General features: G+C 36.3%; 4 protein-coding genes and 2 non-coding genes across 6 annotated transcripts; 2 read left to right on the forward strand and 4 right to left on the reverse strand.

Moving 5' to 3' along the window:
* Nucleotides 1-341: 341 nt before the first annotated feature.
* LOC122043072 (ABC transporter I family member 6, chloroplastic-like) lies at nt 342-5,862 on the forward strand. Its single transcript, XM_042603524.1, has 6 exons — nt 342-774; nt 855-905; nt 1,383-1,604; nt 3,980-4,102; nt 5,023-5,199; nt 5,370-5,862. The coding sequence occupies exons 1-6, from the start codon at nt 463-465 to the stop codon at nt 5,454-5,456; spliced, it is 972 nt and encodes a 323-aa protein (XP_042459458.1). The 5' UTR covers nt 342-462; the 3' UTR covers nt 5,457-5,862.
* A 3,651-nt stretch (nt 5,863-9,513) lies between these two features.
* On the reverse strand, nt 9,514-9,849 carry LOC122044217 (protein phosphatase 1 regulatory subunit INH3-like). Its single transcript, XM_042604743.1, has one exon. It carries the CDS (start codon nt 9,847-9,849, stop codon nt 9,514-9,516), a length of 336 nt encoding a protein of 111 aa, XP_042460677.1.
* A 709-nt stretch (nt 9,850-10,558) lies between these two features.
* Nucleotides 10,559-13,051, forward strand: LOC122043073. Its single transcript, XM_042603525.1, has 8 exons — nt 10,559-10,862; nt 10,958-11,047; nt 11,625-11,684; nt 11,900-11,939; nt 12,042-12,135; nt 12,382-12,441; nt 12,511-12,602; nt 12,712-13,051. The coding sequence occupies exons 1-8, from the start codon at nt 10,717-10,719 to the stop codon at nt 12,796-12,798; spliced, it is 669 nt and encodes a 222-aa protein (XP_042459459.1). The 5' UTR covers nt 10,559-10,716; the 3' UTR covers nt 12,799-13,051.
* Nucleotides 13,052-13,116: 65 nt separating this feature from the next.
* On the reverse strand, nt 13,117-17,425 carry LOC122043074 (40S ribosomal protein S10-1-like). The gene is made up of 5 exons (XM_042603526.1): nt 17,319-17,425; nt 17,178-17,226; nt 16,807-17,089; nt 16,583-16,721; nt 13,117-13,329 (listed from the first exon to the last, which is right to left on the reverse strand). The coding sequence occupies exons 1-5, from the start codon at nt 17,319-17,321 to the stop codon at nt 13,246-13,248; spliced, it is 558 nt and encodes a 185-aa protein (XP_042459460.1). The 5' UTR covers nt 17,322-17,425; the 3' UTR covers nt 13,117-13,245.
* On the reverse strand, nt 13,500-13,590 carry LOC122044788. The gene has a single exon (XR_006129791.1). It is a non-coding gene; the product is annotated as a small nucleolar RNA Z161/Z228 (small nucleolar RNA).
* Nucleotides 15,793-15,882, reverse strand: LOC122044786. The gene has a single exon (XR_006129790.1). It is a non-coding gene; the product is annotated as a small nucleolar RNA Z161/Z228 (small nucleolar RNA).
* Nucleotides 17,426-17,523: the final 98 nt, after the last annotated feature.

The raw sequence follows: 17,523 nt of genomic DNA on the forward strand, positions 1-17,523 counted from the left end.
ATTTAAATTTAAGTAATTTTGATCAATGTTAATAAAATTTTAATCATAGTTAGTAATTTTGATAAAAATTATTATATAATATTGGAACAAGAATATTTTTGATATATGAGATGAAGTTTTTAATATTTTTTAAAATAGAAAGTCCTTTTACTAATAATAAAAATAAAAAGTGTTCTTTTGTTGTTTTTCAGCTTGAAAATATATTTTTCTAAAATTAACTACATTTATTTATTTATTTATTTCTGGTAAAAAATATTTTTGGAAAACATGCGGGCCAGCTGAACAGACCGGTTAAACCGAGATTGGAGTTGACTCGGGTTCAAATCGGCCGCCCTTTTTGACATTTTTGCCCTCCTCCCAACCCAACCGAACACGCACGGCGTTCACCAGTTCGTAGTGAAAGAGGAGGAGAAGAAACGAAGAGAGGAGAAAGAAGAAGAAACCAGATCCTTCCCTTCCACCATGGCTCTTCTCAATCTCTCCTCCTGCTCTCCTTCCACCTCCCTCCCCCTCCAAGCCCCCTTCGCCGCGCCCTTCCCTAAGCACGCCGCCTTTGCTCTTTGCGCTTGGCGTCCACGGTCCAACCTCGCCTGCTTCTGCTCGTCTATACGAACGAAGGCGACGCTCACCATCGACTCTCCCTCCACTGGCGGCGCCTCCTTCCCCGACGGCCCCCCGAGGGTTCTATTGGAGGTTAAGGATTTGAAGGCCGTCGTCAGGGAATCGGGGCAGGAGATCCTGCGGGGTGTTAGCCTCACCATCAGCGAGGGCGAGGTTTGTCGGCTACTGTTCGTCTCTCAGTCGGAAGGTTTTTTGGGGTTTCTGCTTGTTTTTTGACAGGTTTTTCTCTGTAGATTCACGCGATTATGGGGAAGAATGGATCAGGCAAGAGCACGTTCTCCAAGGTGATCCTTGATGACTTTTTATCAGCTACTGAATCGAGTTCTCTTATGTTGCTTTGATGCTATACTATTGATTAGTTAACTCCAGATTTGGTACTCAAAGCTTCCTAGGGAAAAACTTCATTAGGAGTTCAGTAGAGCTTCAAGAGGAAGAAGAGTTGTTGATTCTTGAGTAGTGCGGAAAGATGTGAAACATGATTTTTTTCAATTACTTTTAGTTAAGGTGGATGCCTGTTTTGCTCAGTAAAAATTAGTGCCCCATAGTTTTAGTGCATTGTAAATATTGATTGTTGGATTTTGTTAGAATTTGTTACTTTTTCTATCTTCTTCTCTCTTCAAAGATTGTCCAAAAGTGAACGAGGGATATTTGAGCCTTGTTTGATATAATTTTATATTTATGAAAAAAGTGCATAGAAGATTAGATAATTAGGGGTTTTTTCAAGGTTTTTGTATCTTACTGAAATGCCTTGCTTGTTTCAGGTTCTTGTTGGACATCCAGATTATGAAGTAACGGAAGGTAGGGTTCTATTCAAGGACCAGAATTTACTTGACATGGAACCAGAAGAAAGGTCCCATGTTGGCATTTTCATGAGTTTTCAGAGTCCTGTGGAGATACCAGGTGTAAGCAACTTCGACTTTCTGCTTATGGCATTCAATGCTCGAAGAAAAAGCCAAGGTCTACCACCAGTAGAACCTCTTGAGGTGTGCTAATATTTTAAGGCTTTTCTATTAATTTCAACAACATTGATTGTTATGCTGTAATCCTATCTGCTCATTCTTCCAATCTTCAAGATCTACATGTCAGATTTTGTTTCTAACATTTTATATGAATCCATTATCCTCTGGTTTCTATAAAACTTCAAACTGAAATAATATGTGAATAAAAAGTATAGCATATATCTTAGAAACACCCTTGCTTATTCTAACTTGAATATTTTTCTATCTAAAGAAATCAAAGTGTAGATGATATGAAAAAGCTAGTCAGTAGTAACACATACATGTCCCTGTTGGATAATGTCTAGATGTATCTTTTTCAGTTTATTGCCTAATTGAGAAAAGCATGAGCATAGATAATTGTTTAGTTAACTTATATAGAATTTCTCTTGCTGTCACTACAGTGGACTGCTAACTTCCTGCTACCATGTGAATTAGTTGTATGGTCATAGACAAATAGTTTAAAATGTAGTTAATGCAAGCACAATGTTTAGGCTCTGCATTAAATCTACCATCTATTAATTGAATTTTTGTTAAAACGATGATGTGGCATCCACACATGTTTCCATGTATGCAAATTGTTATTTTAGATATTTACACGTGAAATTTGTTTCCACGTTGGATTATAACTTCTAATATTTGTTTAATGACAACCCTCTTTTTTCAAATTTAAACTTGATAAAAAATTATGGTTTCATCTGTAGGCATCCACAATAGTGGTTTGCATACGTGGCAACATGCCACGTGGATGCCAAACCTTCGTTTTAAGGAAGATAGAGTAGCCAATTGACGAACACTAAATTTTAGCACGAAACTTGAACATTGTGGTAGATTAGGAAAAAAATAAAAGAGTGTACTAGATTTGAGAAAAAAAAATAGTTCTACTAAAGGTCACATTAGATTCTTTAAAATAACAAAATTTTTATTTAATTAATTACTATATATTGTGTATTGAATGATATAAGAAAATTTTCAAATGCATTGCCTTACATAATAAATACACTGCGGAGGGCAAATGTTTAGAGTTGGAACATATTCTATGGTTTGTTTGCTGGAATCTCTACTAATAGATAAGTACCTGGGAGGATGATCGATGCCTGAAATCCATGCTATGACTTGCGAATATTCAGCATCTTCTATGGTTCATTTTATGTTTTTCTAGTACTGCTGCAACATTACCTGGGGTTGGAGGATGATCAATATTCAAACATATTTGATGGCTCGTAATAGGATACTCTATGTTGGAATATTCTGTGTTGCCATTTGATGGATTATCTAGGTTTTTATATGGTATTGATAGGTTTCTGCTTCTGTCAACAATAATGGGGAGTGGTGTATGTTCAATGTTGGAACACCTTCAATCTAATTCTAGGATAATGAAAGATAGAGTGTGTTTTTGTACTTCATTTGATGGAAACATGTGCGAGTTGGAAGGTGATGGATTGAAGATTTGCTTGGTTATTTGTTTTGCATAACGAACAACCATACTAAACTTCATCCAACTGTAAAATGTAATTTGAAAGGATTCAGTCTCGCAAATTATTCCATTCTGGAATCTGAGTGGCATTTTATTGTCAATTTGGAACTAAGATGCATCATATCACCTTTGTGAAGGAATAGACTGAATCCTCAATAAACAGTAATGCAATCAACTTCTCTCGTTCCCACCTCTGTTAGTGGATTGGAGTATGAGTGAGTCTCCTTGAGTCCTTGGTGGTTTTTTGTGGAGCCAAACTGAAAGAACCGAAGGTGCATGTGTGGAGTGAAACTGAAGGAAAGCAACAGGAAGGTTGGGCTACACCACCCATCCTTGATCAGGAGGGTGCTAAGCTATTTATTAATGTCTTGTAACATGAACTGAAGGATCTAGCAGCCATGCAAATCTTGGTTAAGTGACCTTCAGTGCAACCACTGATAGCTTCTCCAATATTACTATGTTGGTTACATTGACTTTTATTTTCAATTTGTTTGCAAGAATAGTATTGTTTTCTGCCAGTTCTCCGACATGTTCTTCCAGTACTTTTCTATTACCTACTGAGCCCTTTCCGCATACTTTTCCAGTATCATGTATGACAAAGAGACATGACCTCAAATATTATTTTAACGCTCTTTGAATCATTAATTAAGTTGTATCTATCACAGAAGAGACTACTTATTGCTTAGTAGATCATTAATTAGTAGATCATAGCTACCTATTGCTTATTATTTTAACGCTCTTTGAATCATTAATTAAGTTGTATCTATCATTAATTAGTAGATCATAGCTACATATTGCTTCTATTCTCCAATCGTTTGATTGCTGACTATCTTTATTAGTTTGCTTCATTTGCAAAACATTAGATTTTTTTTGTTTGTCTGCACAGTTCTACAGTTTGGTGACTCCTAAAGTTGCTGCCTTGAATATGAACCCAAAATTTCTGGACAGAAATGTAAATGAAGGCTTCAGTGGCGGTGAAAAGAAACGGAATGAAATTCTGCAACTTGCAGTACGTATTCTTTATGCTTTGTTTTATAACAAAAATAGATTATATAAAGCTGTTGATTCTCTTTTAGCAACCATCGTCAGTTTCTTTTGATTGTAAGTTGTAGAGGCCATATGAGTTATTGACATGCATGATGAAAGATTTAATCTTCCTGTCATTGGTTGACAACTACACTTATTCATTTGCCTTCTTCTTTGGCATCACTCTAATGTGACAGCTACATTATCTACTAATCTTTATCATGATATAATTAAGAAGATGGACGTGTGGGGTTACTTGGGAGATCAAATAAGAAATATTATTATCCACGAGCAGGTAGATCTAACTCCTACAAAAGTTAAAACAAGAGAACATACATTAAGATAATAAATATACGTCGAAAGATTACTGATAGTTCAAAAGTTGTATCAAAGTTAAATGTATAACCAGTGAAATGAGATCTAAGAATTTTTTTCTTAGTTTTAAAGATCTCGGTGTGACTAGCAATATGTAGCCGACAAGCATAAAGTTTGGATCGATGGCTTATCATTGTTGTTTTTGAAAATAACTTTAGAACTAGGACGCCACAAGTGATTTACAAATCCTGCTCTACTCACCACCCAAAGGTCTCTTTCTGCAATTTTGTCCCAACTAAAATAAAAAATCTTGAAAATATTGGTTTTCCTTTACTGTCTGACATGAACAATCCACAAAATTCTGGAACATTTTTTTCATTTCTCTTGCACTGCTTTCCCTGTAGTTTTCTTTAATCACCGGAAACATATTTTGAGAACAATGTTTAAAAAAGAAATCATCTATTCACTTAAAATTGAGTATATGAGATGTAGCATTCTGAGTCCAATTGATGATCATAGTTGTTTTCTCTCTTTAAATTCTAGATTACTACCATTTGATTTTTTTCTTTTTTTTGGTATATGTTTCAGGTTCTACAAGCAGATTTGGCTATTCTCGATGAAATAGATTCAGGGTTAGATGTTGATGCACTTCAAGACGTAGCAAAAGCAGTTAACGGACTATTAACACCGAGTAATTCCGTGTTGATGATCACACATTATCAACGCCTCCTGGATTACATCAATCCCAACTATGTCCATATAATGGTAGGAAATGACCGTTATTCTTATCTGCCGACGATCTCTTTCAATATGCATTCGGCCTTTGTTAGGTGTTATTTGCTATTGAATTATTAGGAAATGAAAATGAGAATTTGCTTATGCTTCATGATCACTTATTTATGTTGTTGGCCTTACTGAGAATTCTTGATGTTCAGGAAAACGGCAGGATTATAAAGACGGGTGATGTTTCACTCGCAAAACTTCTCGAGAGGGAGGGCTATAGAGGGATCTATGGCGCATAACTCAAAACCCGTATGCATCCCGCGTCAATGTTCTCGCTTACTTCCTCTCGATCCACAATCTGTATGCCTAAATGATGTCCTTTTCAGGCTCCGAAAAATCACGGGGTCTGATTCATCCCAAGCTTGTCGTTGCGACCACACATTCGCATTCCTCAGACAACTCCATGAGGTCGATCTTTCTACTTCATCTACATATTTAGTTTAAATTTTGGTATTTTCAATAAGGTGGTTTTGAAAATGTCTTGTTAGTAAGTTTAGTTGGTGCTTACTGGATATTGCCGTTAATTTAGCTGAGAAATTTATTAATTACAAATTAAATAGTTGTCATCATCGGTAGAATCATTTGATAACTACCATGTACCAAAATGGACTGAGTAAAATTATTTAATGCTCTGTTTACTTCGAACGATGGAATGGAAAGGGAAAGGAGTTCCCGCGGAAACATACAAAGACACGTACGGATCAGTTTGAGGTCAGGCGCGCGACTGTGGTCTGTGGATGCCTGTGATTGTAGCTGATGGTCAAGCACGTGATCGTTGCATGCGGACATGTGCATTATCGTCGCCCTAGATTGTCGGTTGTGGCCGCGTGTGAGACCGTCGCCGATGGCCGTGCACAGAGCCCATGCAAGGCATCCTCGTGTGCAGGGTCGCCGCCTATGGTTGCACGAGGTCTGCTGCTCACGCCCACATGCGGGGCCAAGAGCGCCTAGTCGTGGAGCTTGGAGCTCTAACCTTGCCACATGCGTCTACCTCATGGAGGACTAGACGCTGCAAGTGGATCCTCTCGACCATGGATGCGTCTTCGTCCTTGTTCCGATGATGACTATGAGCTCCTCCTACCCTTTCCTGCTAGATTCAAATTTCTTCAATCATCCACGGTTGTTTCCTAACTCTTCTCCTCCCATAACGCTTGGCTTAACAACCTGGTTTCCACTGATCATCCTTCATAAGTTTCTTTAAAAAAAACTTTTCTTGCACAAAATAAATTGATCCTGAAAACAGTCTATAAATTTTTAAAAATGTATATAACAATAATTAAATTTTTTATAGATCTTTTTATACTATAAATTTTAAGCAAAAATTTTAAAAAAAACATTTTTTTTTAAATCGTCGAAGTGGCCTCTCTTTCATTTGTTTTTTTTTTTTAATCAAATAGATATCCCACCCCAGCCCTTTAAAATGACACAGCTACCCTCGAGTAGCCATCTACAATTCATATTATAAACATTTATATAGTTATTAGTAGCTATCTACAATGCATATTACGATACGAACCTATCCAGAGGACCAATTCAAAATTTAAATTTAACTTTAAAACCGATCAAATAATATAATGTAAGTTTAATCAAATTATATTTATTAATTACCCAAGTATATATCCTTATAATTTTAAAAAATATTATAAAATTATGAAATCCTAGTAAATGATATAAAGGTTGTAATTAAAATGATTTAAAAGCTAAAGTAGAAAGTGATCTGATCCCATGTTCAGATTTCTGGGGAAACTTGTTCCCAATTTTATTATTATTTATTTAATTTCATAAAAAATTAGAAAGGAAAAAAAACGAAGTAACTTGTCTCTTGCCATCGAAGAGAGCAAAGCATTATCAAAGTCGAGCGACTTCACAACTGTGACCAATGAAATGACAATCTTAACTAAACTTGTATAATAAAGAGCAAAAAAATCTTGTCCTCCCTAATGAAGAATTTTGAATGGAATCTACACGTTCAAACAACATATAACCATTGGAAAAAAAATGAGTTGAAGGTACCAAATAAGAAAAGTACACATTGCGACTCGAATAGGTCTTAACATCAATCGGATAAGCACATAAATTGTAACAATGGATGCAAAATGATAATGTAGTATCTGTACAACAATGCGGGTTCCACGAGATAAAGAGAGCCGACAATACTCGAGGCAAGACGACTTTACGGCAGTAGCTTGCATTTATAGCATTCGCCGTGACCTGTGATAAGCCAATGTAGTCCCAACAGTCAGATCCATTATAGTGCAGGTGTGATATAACACACTTAAATTTATGCATATTTATATCTTGATACCAGAATTCAGTAAATACGATGTGTAACAGTTTAGATGAAATCATTGTTGTGGGAATAATACAATTCAAAATTTGTATAAAACGACACAATCTGATTCATTGTGAAATGCTACACTTTTGACATATGAATCAGGGATCTAAAGAACTGTGATAATTTGAGTTGGTCCAATGCAAATTTGATATGGCATCTTATAAGATTCTGGAAATAAGAAAAATTCAATGAAGGTTCAATTTAACTAATTGACAGTGAACTAAAAGATTTATGTTATATGAGAGAAGAATACAGGTAATGGTTCTCATGATTTGACTGGATATCCATGTATATGATGGTGTTTCAACCAAGTGTTATTTTGGCAACCCAGGTGAGCTATAGCTCACCAGTAGACAAGGGGAGAACAACACTCTTGCTGGAGATAGGGGGCATCACCTTTGACTAAATGATTTTTATCAAAGCCTGAGCCTATGAACTGACTCTGTATCCACTTATAAACCTGACTTGGTGGTTACTCAACCCAATCTAGTATCAATTGTGTTGTCGCCCCCAACCCACAATTTCACTAAATGAGATGACCTTGGTTAAAGTGTAATTCGATATCTACATGATACAATATGCATAGGATACATAAATGTCTATGCCATAAACTCGGTCAATTAAAGAAGGGTACACTATCTTTTATTGAAGGCAACATTATGATATAAGATATGTTTCACAATCAAATAGTATTAAAGCCAATGGTATGATAATTTTTTTTTTAAAAAAACTTGTCATTCTTATTTCTCCTCATTTTGTGTTTCTTTTCATTCTACTCATTCTTTGTGTTTATTTCACTTCTTGTAGTGTGTAGGAGGATATTCAACTCTCAACAGATTTTTCTTTAATACCTGAGATAAGTCACCCTTAATATAGATCATCATGTATTAAGATATTGTATTTAGCAACTAAATTTGAACTAGATATATTACCATAAACTAAAACATTGATGTAAGGATACACATTTTTTAAAGCAGAATTTTGGTTTGCAATGTAAAAATTATGAGCCAAAAGTTGCCAAGAAACTCTATGAAACATACAAGAATTAAACATATGGCTCCACATGTTCAAGTGAGACAATGGTCGCAATGACTGACATAAAAATGAGATATGTTTAAAGAGATTAAGGATCTAATAAAACTAACAAAATAAACAATTTAAATGTATTCACATGAAACTACTGTCATAGAAATCAGATTTAATGAATGTATTCACATGAAGAGGATGTAGTTTAAATGAGGCGGAAAGAAAAGAAAGCAATTTCATTCTTTTCCCTACACCCACTTACATCCATCTTGCCTACTTGAATTGAAAGATACAAAATTATTTACTTGCTCATTTAGTGTTTATTAGCACAACAAATTCCTTAATCTCCAACTCCATCCAAATAAAATTTAACAAATTGGATAGAATTATATTTCTTCTTCTCAAAAGTAAATAGAAGAATTTGACAAATATATTCCTTTTTCTGTCATATTTTCCCATCCAACTAAACAAACCATAAACATTCAGAAGCATATAACTAATAATTGCTAGAGTTGTGTAATATATATACAAGGAGAATGTTGAAGATTTTTAATGGTAATTTGAAATAAAACAAAGGTTAATTCCTAAAATTCTATTATGTAACAGTGTGTTGAAACTGTTAATTTTACAATAACAGCCTAATCCAGGTTTTTTTTTTTTTGATAATCCGGCCTTCCACTGATTCACTTACCAGGTAACCTAATCCATGTTTTATCATAACTGACGTTGAAATTTGACATTCATCTTAGAATGTATAACCCAAATACAAACTACAGAAGGAATCAAGATGGATAACGAAGCATGCCCTAATCATGCAATGTCGGCATACAATTATTTGTTCGAAAAATCACAGATTGTTTTGAAACCAGGCATTCAAAATTAAAAATATCAAAACAAACGAGGTAAATCGGTTGAGAAAATTACCATTACCAGGATCAGTGCCCTCCATCATGCGAACAACAGTGGTGGCTAGGTCCGGCCCTGTCATGGACGCCGCCTTCTTCTCCGCGCGGCCCTTCGTCCTCGTCGCTGTCGTCCTCGTCGAAGGGCTTCTGCTTGTGGAAGATGCAGCACTTCTTGGAGCTCTTCCGGTTGAGGAACTCGTTATCGACTGTGCCCTCCTTCCATGTGACCTTCTTCTTGGGCCGCCGGAGGCGGAGGACGAGCGTCTCCTGCGGCGGCTGCGACTGCCTCGGAGGCGAAGAAGACGAAGGCAGTTCGTCAAGGGTAATAGTTACGGCTGCGGTGGAAGGGGAAGCCAATCTCGCCATCGTCCGCCTCGCTTGCTCTGCCCTAATTGCGGAATGATCCAGAAGCAATTTTTAACTTACTATTTAAAGCCACTAATCTTCCCCAATCTCAAATCAATTTACACCTTGTTTTGTAACCCACATGCGTACCTGACTTGTGATTGGACAAACGACTCAAATTTTTTTCAAAAAGCCAATTCTAATCCACTAAGCCATTGAGAAAATTACGTTTTTTTTCTTATAATTTATATTTTTTACAATTTTAATATGTTATGTGTTAATTTATATTTTCAGCCTTTAACTTATAATATTTTTTAATTTCAATTTTTTTCTTTTAAAATTAAAAATTTTCAATGAAAAATGATGAATTATAAATTAAATTTAAGATTTTAATTTGGTATGATCCATGTATTTTTTATATTTCAATCATAAATTAAATATTTTTCGTTAGAAAATTTTAATTTTAAAAAAGAAGATTAAAATTAAAAAATATTAAAAGTTATAGAACGTATATTAACTCAAAACAGGATTAAAATTTTTAAAAAAAATGCGGACTGAAAATGTAATCTTCTCATAAGCCATTTTACCTTTTTTCCTATAAAAAGATAATAAAATGTGAATTTACTAAATAACCCCTGCGTGATTGAGGAACTTAAACTATAAGCGAGGACAGAAACGTAATTTAACAACAAACGTGAACAAAACCGTGCTGCGCTCGACTGAGAGGGAAGAGCTAATAAAAGCCAGTCCGCACTCCCTCAGCTTCGTGCTTTCTCGCAACGTCTCCGTCTCCGTCTCCGTCTCCGAGGCGAATTAGGGCTTTCAATTACTCCGGTTGGGCGTCTGTTTCGCGTCGCTGATCTTCTGGGTGCGGAACCGGAAGCGTTCATGTTGGATTTGGGTGGATTTCCGACGCCTGTAGCCGGAGGAAGCGTCAAGCGGAGCAGGACGAAGGATTCGGAATGCCCGAGATCCGAGAGGAAGACGGCCAAGCGAGAGAATGTTGATTACGATCCAGATCTGGATCTTTCCAGGTCCGATCTTATCTCTCGCCCTTTGGTGTTATTTCTCCCCTGCCTTTTCTGTTTTGTTGCCGATTGTGTTTTTAGGATTTTGTTGTGGGTTTCAGAGACATCAAGGGGATTATCTCGGCGCTGCACCAGATCAAGGAAAAGGCTGCGAAAGATGGGCAGAAGAAGACTGAAGAGACGATAAAGAGGTGAGCTCCGATCCCTGTGATTTGATGTCTTCTGCATTCTTTTCCTGTGGATCAATAATTTGTTTCAAGGTTTATTGCATTTTCAATACATTATCTCAATAAATTTTGATCAAATTTTGATGTGGATTTCTGCATCGAAACTTGCAGGTCCGTGACTTCTAATTGTTTGAACGAATGCAGCATCATAGCTGCAATATGTTGCATTTGTATATCTTATTCCCCCATCTAATGCCCCCACATTATGCATCTAATTCAACGCATACTTTATGCCCTTTTAGTCTCACAAATGACAAATTGTAATGGTTACTGATTCCACATGATATTTGGAGGGTTAGTTTAAATATGCAGAACCTAATTATATTGGGTCATCTGCATGGATTTTTTTCTTCAAATGAGTTCAGAAATGATTATTTGTAAGGACTTTTTACTTGCTCTCCATCTAGATCTATTTGAATTTCCAAATGAGGGAATACTTGTTATTGTTAAAATTTTCATCTCTACTTCATTCCATATCTTCTAAGCCAATCATCTGTGGTATTTTATTTTGGTTGTTCTTCATTAGCTTTTTGATTCTCAGTGTCAATCAGGAGATTCAATCAATGGTGGATGATGCCAAATTAAAGTTTGACAAGGAAAGGCAAGGACCGTCAATCTTGTCTCCTTTTGCTTGTTATAATTTAATTTGTTTCTTATCTTATTAATTTAAATACATATAAATGGATTTGAACGTGTTAAAACTTCGAACTGTTCATTGTTAGTAAAACCTGAGTCAAACTCCATAGGGTTCAAATGATTGAAACAGCCTTGTGAAATTAGTTCTTCATTAGATGAGATTTGTTTTTCGATGGACAGGCAGGCTTTGATGAAGGCATTGTTGAAGAGCTCCAAGGAGGTTCTACAAGCTATATTTTGTTGGCTAAAGCTTATTAGTAATAACGTTTCTAGGGCCTTCATTAATCTAATGAACTTGGCCTACTGATATAACCAAATGCAGTGCGAAGGTTCATTGAAAGCCGAGTACAGCAAGTTTCAAGCAGCATATGAGCAGTTTTCCAAGGATAAACAAGCACATGTACAAAATTTCAAAGGTCAGTGCAAACAAACAGTTTCATTTGATTTTTCATATACAAAAGTGTTTAGGGTCTATAAAAAATAAGAAAAATGGGATAACCTAAGAGCCCGAACATGTTAGTACGATTTTAAATTCTATTTATAAAAAAGGATCAATTAAGCAAGTTAAACATGTGTTGTTCTCCAAATCGATTGATATTTTTTAAATTAGAGAATATTATTTCCCAGTGGTCGATGACAGCATTTATTTTTCATATTTGCAGACATATATTCCAAATATGAACACGAGAAGGAAAAATTATCTGTTCGATATGAACAAAACAGTAAGCACCAGTATTTCCTTTAGATGTCACTGTAAGAGTGTGTGATATATTCTCTTCCATGCCTTACAGGAAAGAAAGAAAAGGCAACTCTATCTGAACTCGAGAAGGCCTGCGTGAGCAAGCTAGCGAATGCAGAAGAAACATTGAAAAGAAAGAAGCAGGTATGCGATTGCAATTTAAACTCACTTGCCTCACCATTTCTTTTTCCCCCATTTGCAGCATAATCTACCATAAACTGTTGAGAAATACCACTGTATATTTTGTTCACAGGATGATGTTTCTTTCAACATCCTGCGCAAATCTCTTGGATCCTTCTTTGATAATGCCTCCGACGAGGACTTCGGCCCAGATGAATAATCATTTGTTCCTCTTACCTATCCCTGGTCTTAGTACAATGAAATTGCCTTCCTTTTAGCATTTCTACAGTTCCAGATGAACCTGAGATTGAAGAATTCTTCTCTTCTTTTACTTTTTAATCAATTGGAGCAATAGTTAAGCTTTCCTACCTCGTTATAGCATACAGTGGTAGTTTAAAAAACGGTCATGAATTCATTATGTGTCTAATTTGTTATGAACTAGTTTTTTGAAACCTGGAAAAACTTAGGAAGATTGCTTTGCTATTCAGAAATTGTTCTCTGTTCAGTTTTCAAATTTCTAAAAGATTTTGAAAGTCAATTTTGATGAAATGTAGAAGATAATTATTGAACAAATGCCGTTTGCAATAGAATCCCAATTTTGAGAGGGGATTAGTTTGAACTTGTGCAATTTCTCACAGTTGAATAACTCTCAAGTCTGGAAATCTTTCTACTGAAGAGAAGCAGATCCAACCCCCGAACCAGCTCCGTATCCTCCACCTCCACGTCCGAATCCAGGCCTGCTACCAGAACCCTGCACGATAGTTAAAATCACATTGTTTCAGTTCCAGCAATGAATAGACAGGAACTACATCATTAAGAGTTGAAACAGGAATTGATTCTACTGTATGTGTCTGTGAACCAGGCCGCACAAAGGATTTAAGTTTTTCAGGTCGAACCGATCAAAAGGCTTCCCAAAGGATAAACCATCAGAGATCTCAAGTTTTATCAGCACATAGCTATCTCAGATGACCGTCATGAGAATTATAAAATGAGAATGATCATCATTTGATTTCTTCCTTTGCGAATTGAAAGCCAAAAGAAAATAAGTCCTAGCAAAACATCACACAATTCAACTTCTCGGTGCCATATCACCTTACCATCGGTGACAAATAGTCTATTTTCTATCCAGAGTACATGCTCTATTTACAGCTTAAGCATCCCATCTATATAATACAAACAATAAATCAAAGTGCAAATAAATTTTGGTTCTCAATTTTCAACGTCGAAAAGAAAAAATATTTAATCAAAGAATCAGAAAAGATTCCCAAAGGGAACACCATCAGAGATCTTGGTTGTATCAGCACAAAGCTATCTCAGACGACCGTCAGTGAGATTAAAAAAAATGGCTCATCACGTGGTTCTCCTTTGGGATATATGATTAAAAACAATGCAAGAAAACAAAGACATTATTTTTACGAATGTGCCAACAACTTAAATATAAATATATATTTATATATATAGAATATCTTAGTCAAGTATGCTGGCAAAAGTAAAATGGCATTTGAATATCGATAACAATATTCAGCTGTGTTGCAGTTTGTTAGGCTAAACTTGACATAAACTCAATTCAACTGTGTTCTCAATTGTAGACAGATTCCAGTTGTCATGAGCATAGTTTGTAGGATAACAATGGATCCTGCACAAGGTTCAATTTGGGATCAAAAATCAAATCAATCAGGATTGAATCATAGAAACCCCTTAAAATTTAATTTAATATTTGATAGAATAATGAAATTGATCAATGAAGACTAGATCAATTTGATATTTGATTAACATTTTTTTAGAATAAATTAAATCAAATTAATAATAATATTAATAATAATAATAATAATGGCACTAATAGGTTGATATATATATAATTTTAAAATAAATTGATATATTTTTAATAAGATAATTCGATTAGGATTTAAGGAAAATCCTATTTAAATTATTTTATTTAAGTTAGGAATTGATTGAATCAATTATTAATGTTTCAATTAAAAACCTAAAGTTCTCCTTCACTTACACTACCGCCCCTCACCCACACATCCCCCTCTGCAAGGCACGAGAAACCTATAATTCTCCAATTGTCCCTGCCACGAGAAACTTCACGTGTCCCCCTCTATAAGCCGCCAAGGCCCCTCGATGTTGCCACCCGTAGAGCCCTCTACTGTCACTACCCGTCGATAAGGTATCTAAAGTTCTCTTACCGCGAGAAACTTCACGTGTCCACTCTACAAGCCATCGGCACCCCTCCACTAATGCTGACCACCGACGAGGACCCGCCGACAAGGATAACTAAAGTTCTCTTACCGTCCCTACTGCTAGAAACTTCTTGTGTTCCCTCTACAAGCCATCGGCACCCCTCCGCTGTTGCTGATACAAAGATCCCTTCAGTTGTCGCTGCCCACCAACATGCACCCCCTACACTGCCTGACACTGCCAGTCGATGAGGACGTTGTCCGTGTCATTGTTCCAACATTGGGTAGAATCATTTACAACATAAGATTGTACGATCTCACCGACCTTGTACGATTCCATCAACCCTGTTCCGATTCCACTACAAAATCCAATCTCAATCGATCCCAAATCAATTTACTACTTCCGGATCACGAGTCAAAACAAGATTTCGTTATAATGTACGTTAATAAACCAGTGAGCTGCAAGGATTGCAATTTGGTAAAAAGATCAAATTGAAGCAAAATTTGATTGTCCTTAAAACGGTTAAACCAATGAGCTAACAAATTGCAATATTTCCAGTTGACCATTAGAAATCTAATGCAACTAGGAGTTTTCTAATGTTCAATTGGACAGCTTCCTGTTATTGGGCTAATCTGATCTAGTTTTGAAACATTTGAAGCTACACTAAAAGTTCCAACAGGGCAAAAACCACCAGAGATCTTAGTTTTGAAACAGCTATCTTAGATGACCGTCATGAGATTATAAAAATGTGAATACTCATTTGATTTCTTCCATTGAAATTTGAAAACCATAAGAAAGCTCTAGCAAAAATCATGTGTTCAACAATCCTAATTTTTGTTGTCAATGATTCATCTTGTCATTGTTTCACCTTATCGATGGACAATAATCTAGGATGCATGGGCTATTGCCAATTCAGGCATTTCCTAATTGCACTTTTTTCAGTCAACTTAACAGATTATTCTTGTTCCCAGCTCAATCTGAACTAGTCTTAAAATACACTTAAAATGACACTAAAGATTCCCAAAGGAAAAAAAAACATCAGAGATCTCAGTTTTATCAGCAAAGAGCTATCTCAGACGACCGTCATGAGATTATAAAAAAGAGAATACTCATCATTTGATTTCTTCCTTTGAAATTTGAGAACCATAAGAAAGTCGTAATATCCCCCAAGTTTTTGTGGTCAGTGACTCACCTTGTCGTTGTTTCCAACCAGGTGTTTTCCATCAATGCCAGATTAATCTGAACTAGTCTTATACACTTAAAATGACACAAAAGATTCCCAAAAATACATCAGAGGTTTCAGTTTTATCAGCCAAGAGCTATCTCACACGACGGTCATGAGATTAAAAAAATGTGAATACTCATTTGATTTCTTCCTTTGAAATTTGAAAAACATAAGAAAGTCCTAATTTTTTCCCAATTTTTGTGGTCAGCGACTCACTTTGTCACTGTTTCCCTTACCAATGATAAACACTCAAGGATACCTGATCTATTTACTGTTTAAGTATTTCCTAAATAATCCAAAATTAAATCAATGTACAATTTCTGTTTTTAGTTTCCTAAGAAAATCAAATCCTAGATGCTTACAAAAAACATATGGAACAAGATATTAATTTCCCAAACAAACACAACAATTTAAAAAATACAATTAATAATGGCTATAAATTTGACCGAAACATTCTATACCAAATTGAAGTTTAGCATGCTGTAAACATAAAATATGAATACCAGCAACAATGCAAGACTAGAATCAATGAGGACACAGAAAAGGAATCTCAACTAAAGCATGAAAAAGCATTCTTGAATTGCAAAAGGATGCATACCCTGAATGACGGCTGGAATTCAGGCGGGGCGCCGCCCTTGTCACCAAGCTCTCCTGGAGGACCCCCTGGGCGTGGACCTCCACGATAACCATCCCGATCACCAAATCTCGGTCTGTCTCCCTCAAACCTTGGCGGCCCCCTATCAAGACCACAAAAATATAGCAATGCAAGGCGGTACTTATCAACATTTCAGATCGCTGAAGATTGGATAAGTCAAAAGTCACCTGGGACGGTCACCCGGAGGACCAGAGCCAAATGGGCGAGCGGGAGGCCTAGCAGATTTCTTCAACGTCGCAGGAACAATCTCAGATGGGAGATTAAGGAAAGTTCTGAGGTACTCAATACCATCATTCGTGAGATACCAGTAATAATGCTGCCAAGCAAAGGTCTCCCTCACGTACTCCCTCGATTTGAAGCTCTGCATCAACTTGATCACCTGCAGATTGGGCACGTCGATCTCCGGATGCTTGGCGAGGTTGTAGTCCTTTTTCGCGTAGAGCACTCCCTCTAAACAAATCCAATATTTTTTTTATTAAAAAAACGATCTTTCGTTAGAGAAGGACGTTCAAGATCCCGATTTGGGACAGGAACACACCTTGAAAGAGGTACTTGCAGATCTCATGGCGATTCTTCTTCGGAATGATCTAGGAGAGGACAGCAAGCAAAAAAACATTGAATAATTGTTCACATAGAGGAAAGAAACCACGTACGAGGATGAAACAATGGAATTCCTCACCATGTTTACGATAAAAAGAGAGTGAAAAATCCGCCGCAGAGGCGTGAAGAATCAGATGGCGAAGAGCCGCTGCGTGAATGAAATGGAAACCCTTGCTTATCCTCCTCTTATATAGGGCTGACATGGTGTGGTTGGGCCGAACACCGGCTTGTGATGGTCCAAATACTCAAGTATCATCATTAATAGGCCTAACCGGTCTGATCCG

This window comes from Zingiber officinale, chromosome 2A, assembly GCF_018446385.1.
Source record: "Zingiber officinale cultivar Zhangliang chromosome 2A, Zo_v1.1, whole genome shotgun sequence".
NCBI lineage: Eukaryota > Viridiplantae > Streptophyta > Magnoliopsida > Zingiberales > Zingiberaceae > Zingiber > Zingiber officinale.